This window comes from Eucalyptus grandis, chromosome 6, assembly GCF_016545825.1.
Source record: "Eucalyptus grandis isolate ANBG69807.140 chromosome 6, ASM1654582v1, whole genome shotgun sequence".
NCBI lineage: Eukaryota > Viridiplantae > Streptophyta > Magnoliopsida > Myrtales > Myrtaceae > Eucalyptus > Eucalyptus grandis.
Genome location: NC_052617.1, coordinates 50,063,815 through 50,067,845, shown reverse-complemented (window position 1 = coordinate 50,067,845; position 4,031 = coordinate 50,063,815). Strand labels below are relative to the sequence as shown.

Sequence of the window (4,031 nt, the reverse complement as noted above, 5' to 3'; positions counted from 1 at the left end):
CAGTGACGGAGAAGAGTTAATCGAAGGCACAAGAGAAGTGGGGAAGGCTTGTATTTGAGCATAAAATGTGACGACTACGATGGAAACTCTGTAAATGATATGCGTAAACATATGGAATTGAGGAGTTCATCTCGCAGTGAGATAGTCTTTGCAGCCTAGAAGTCATCGAGTACGGATAAGCATGAGCAAATATGATCATAGCAAGAAGGCTTGCAGCAGCATTGCGGTTGCGGTGGCTCGCTTCATGATTTTAGGGTGGTTAGGACAGCAAATTTTGTGCGAAAAAAGTACAGATTTTGAGCATGGGATTGGCCAAAGGCAAAGGAGGGGAGATGACGGACCTAAAACACACCGGAGGTGAATTTTTCTTGCGAAGTAATCTGTGAGGTTGCATTCCTTTCAGCACTTGCGCATAAACATGTCCATTAAACTTCGTATAATATAAGTTTACTTGAGTTTGCTTGGTACTTACTTCACGAGATGTTGAAGTTAATTATGATGCTTCCCTCATTAAAATTCTTCCGCTTAAACGGATTGAACCTACGCCTCTATAATCAATGTTTGGTAAGACCTAAAGTAAACTTTATAACAACCCATATTCTATTCCATTCCCACAATATTTTCTCCCGTTCCAAATTCCACGATTCTTTGTAACCCAACAAAGAGATGGATTCCTCATTTTGTTTAATTCGATTGTTGCCGATTCCATTTTGCTTCGTCGTACCAAACACATCGTTAGCTTTTGGTATACCAAGTCTAATAGGTTTGTGCTTACGTTTGTGGAGTGTAGCGGCTAATAAATTTTATGCAGGAATATGACGGAAGTACAGGCATCACTCAGCAAGGCATATTCACAGGCTATTGTACAACTCAAGTCACCAATCTCTCTCTCGTTCTCATGAATTCACTTCAAAGAACATGTCCCGATCACTTCGCCCACATATACCGATTTTTATAATTCATTCGAGGATTTAGTTTTGAGAATCAAACTATCTAAAAAACGTATCTTCACACAATATAACTGCACATTGCTAATCTATTTGTTTGATGTGTACACAATGCGATATGTAACTATAGGGGTGATCGGTTCTTAGTTTAGTCCAATCCCACGACCGATTTCTAGTTTCTAGGACCAAGAGCCAAATTAGTCTAATTTGTCAAGCTGATGGAGCCAATCACTTGGCAATTTTGCCTTCATATTTCAACATTATGAAGGTAAATCTTTTCGCAAAAAATAACACATAATGAACTAGGTAAATCGTTCCCCCAAAAAATACTGGACTTATTGTTATTTTAGGCATTATTGCTATTTGTAAGAAATTAAAATAATTAAAATAATATAGTCGGTCCAGTCCATACATTTCGTTGGGTCCGGTCCCCCCTCCCCCCAAAAAGAAAATAAAAGAAAAGGGAAAGCGGACCGACAGAATTGGGAATTGCCCGGATTGGCCGAATCTAGGCAATTCCCAGGGCGTCAATCCAAAATGCTCACCCCTAGATGTAAGAGCCCATATTCATGTCAATTGGATTTACCTTCTTCGGAAAAATGTTTCGAAACTGTTATCAGTATTCTCGATGCTTGCCTAAAATAGTGGAACATGTCATCTTCTGGCACGGAAAGGTTTCCGTTGCTTTGCATGAAAAGTTGAAAACTTGTCGTCTCCTTCAAGCGATCTCCAGCAAAACCTCCAACGTCTATCCTTTGCCTAGCTTGAATTGGAGGCATACGAACGCTAGTTGTTTGCACGTTTATGTCAAAAAGAATATGGAATGTCGTCACCCACTGGACATCGGGTTTCTTCTACTTTCCATTGAGATTGCCTTCTTCCTCAAGTAAACCTAAGCCTCATCTCATACCATTTCCTCACGATATATCCCTTCTCTATCCAATCCTCCGTCTTTCGTCTTTCGTCTTTCGTCTAAATGTTAAAAAGGTTCAAAGAGAGAAAGCTCTCTTCTCGATTCCCATCGTCTTTCGAATTGCCATGGACAACGAAGAAGAGTCCAAGAGGAACTCGAGGAGCAGGCCGGCCACCCCTCCCGCCGGGATGAACGACGACCAAGGCCCCGATCCCCATCCCGCCTTGGCAATGTCATCGCGACGAGAAGAGGAAGAACAAGAAGCACGAGAAGACAGAGACCGCACGGCGACGCTCTCCACCATCGCAAGCGAGACGGAGGAAGAAGACGAAGCCAGCGAGGAGGAGGAGGAGGATGACGAGTCGAGCGACGACGGTGGGGAGGACCAGGGCGAGGACCGTTACGACTACTTCTCGGGCCTCGGGTTCGAAGCCGAATTCGGGTTCCTGGAGGGAGAAGACAGCAGCCAGAACGACATAGACATGGCGGAGTTCGACGACATCGACCCGGACGAGCTGTCGTACGAAGAGCTGATCGAGCTGGGAGAGATAATCGGGGAAGAGAGGAGAGGGCTGTCGCTAGAACAGATCGGTAAATGCTTCGGGCCCTTCACTTTCCAGTCCCAATCGGCGGTCGAAAGGAAGATGGGAGCGATCGATAGATGCGTCATCTGTCAGATAGAATACGAGGAAGGCGAGAAGCTAGTCATTCTCGATTCCTGCGACCATTCCTACCATTCGGAATGCATCACCCAGTGGCTTCAAGTCAAGAAGACGTGCCCCATTTGTAGCACCGAAGTTTCCGCGCCCAAGAAATCCATGACCTAAGTTTGTTCTCCATTCGGTCCGAATTGTGAATAAATTCATTCCTTATACATAGCCGCGCTCGTGTATATATCTCCATTTGATCTGTGAACATGGTAGTGAACAGCAACATCTAGCCTATGTAGATCGTTCCATTTCTTGCAACCCGCTTTACATCGTCGGGCCGGGTCGCCACAGCGTATGCAGTTTCTTTTGTGTAATGGGCCGCCGGTTCAATGCGTCGAAGCCCATTGTTTTTTCTCGTACTTAGGTTAAATAATGTCTAGCTTGCTATATCTATTTACCTGGTATGAGACTATGGTGCGTGATTAATAGAGCAAAACCCTAAGAAGCTAGACAACAAAAGGATCAAAGCCCAACCACCGCGGAGGGCGACGATTCGGACATGGAGACCCATGGTGCTCTGAATTCCAGTAGCGCGTCGCTGTCCGCCGATGATAGGTGGTGGTGGCGGTGGTTCGCTACGTGGGCCGCCTTGGGCCCAGCTTCGAAGACCGTCCACGTCGCTAAAATATATATGTGACTAGATCTAGTTCCGGACCCACTACTCATACGGGCATCAATAGTGTGGGCATTCAATTAATTATTTGTACCCATGAGTTATTGCTCCGTGAAGAAGTGGGAAAATTGCTATCCATCGATGGGTCGATGTGTCCAATCCGAGATTTAAATGTAACACTGCCGATTCCATAATTATTAGGGGGCCATCAGTTTTAGGGTGGTTTAGTTCCTGCTCTAAAATTGGAACTGGATCAAACATGGTCGATTCCTAGCCATGGAATCGGGAACCAATCCTGTCCACCCTAGAATTGAAACAAACTTGCATATCTCAAGATTAGGTGGTGTTATTTTCTTTTCAACATTTTATTTTCTTTCGCAAAAGTTCAGAAAGTTACTTTAGTGTGGGATAAAATTATTAATTGCAAAGAATCAATTAATAAAAAAGTGAATTTACACCCACGATTAATTGCTTTGCTGAATAATGTACTCCAGGTTGGTTCATCAATTTAGTCCAATTCCTCCCAAGAATCGTGGAAATCACCTAAAATCGGTCGGTCTAATCCATATCTTGGTTTGGACTGGGATTAATCCATGCCCCCCATAAATAATATATTAGGGATAGTCGATAAATTGGAATAGGGCACGTCTCTCTACATAAAAGATACTACATCATTTTTAAAAACTAGTGGCCAAATTTACATACACATCGATTATATATATAGAGAGAGAATGTAAGATGTAAGTACATTTAAAATCCTTATATCATCGTGTCATTTCTTGTTGACTTTGAAATCATCTTACCTATTATTTTCTTGTCATTATGTGAGGGTCAATTAGTTTCCTAAA

At 43.2% G+C, this 4,031-nt stretch overlaps 1 protein-coding gene across 1 annotated transcript; it reads left to right on the top strand.

Moving 5' to 3' along the window:
* Positions 1–1,817: 1,817 nt before the first annotated feature.
* LOC104452195 (E3 ubiquitin ligase BIG BROTHER-related) lies at positions 1,818–2,959 on the top strand. Its single transcript, XM_010066705.3, has one exon. It carries the CDS (start codon positions 1,986–1,988, stop codon positions 2,685–2,687), a length of 702 nt encoding a protein of 233 aa, XP_010065007.2. The 5' UTR covers positions 1,818–1,985; the 3' UTR covers positions 2,688–2,959.
* Positions 2,960–4,031: the final 1,072 nt, after the last annotated feature.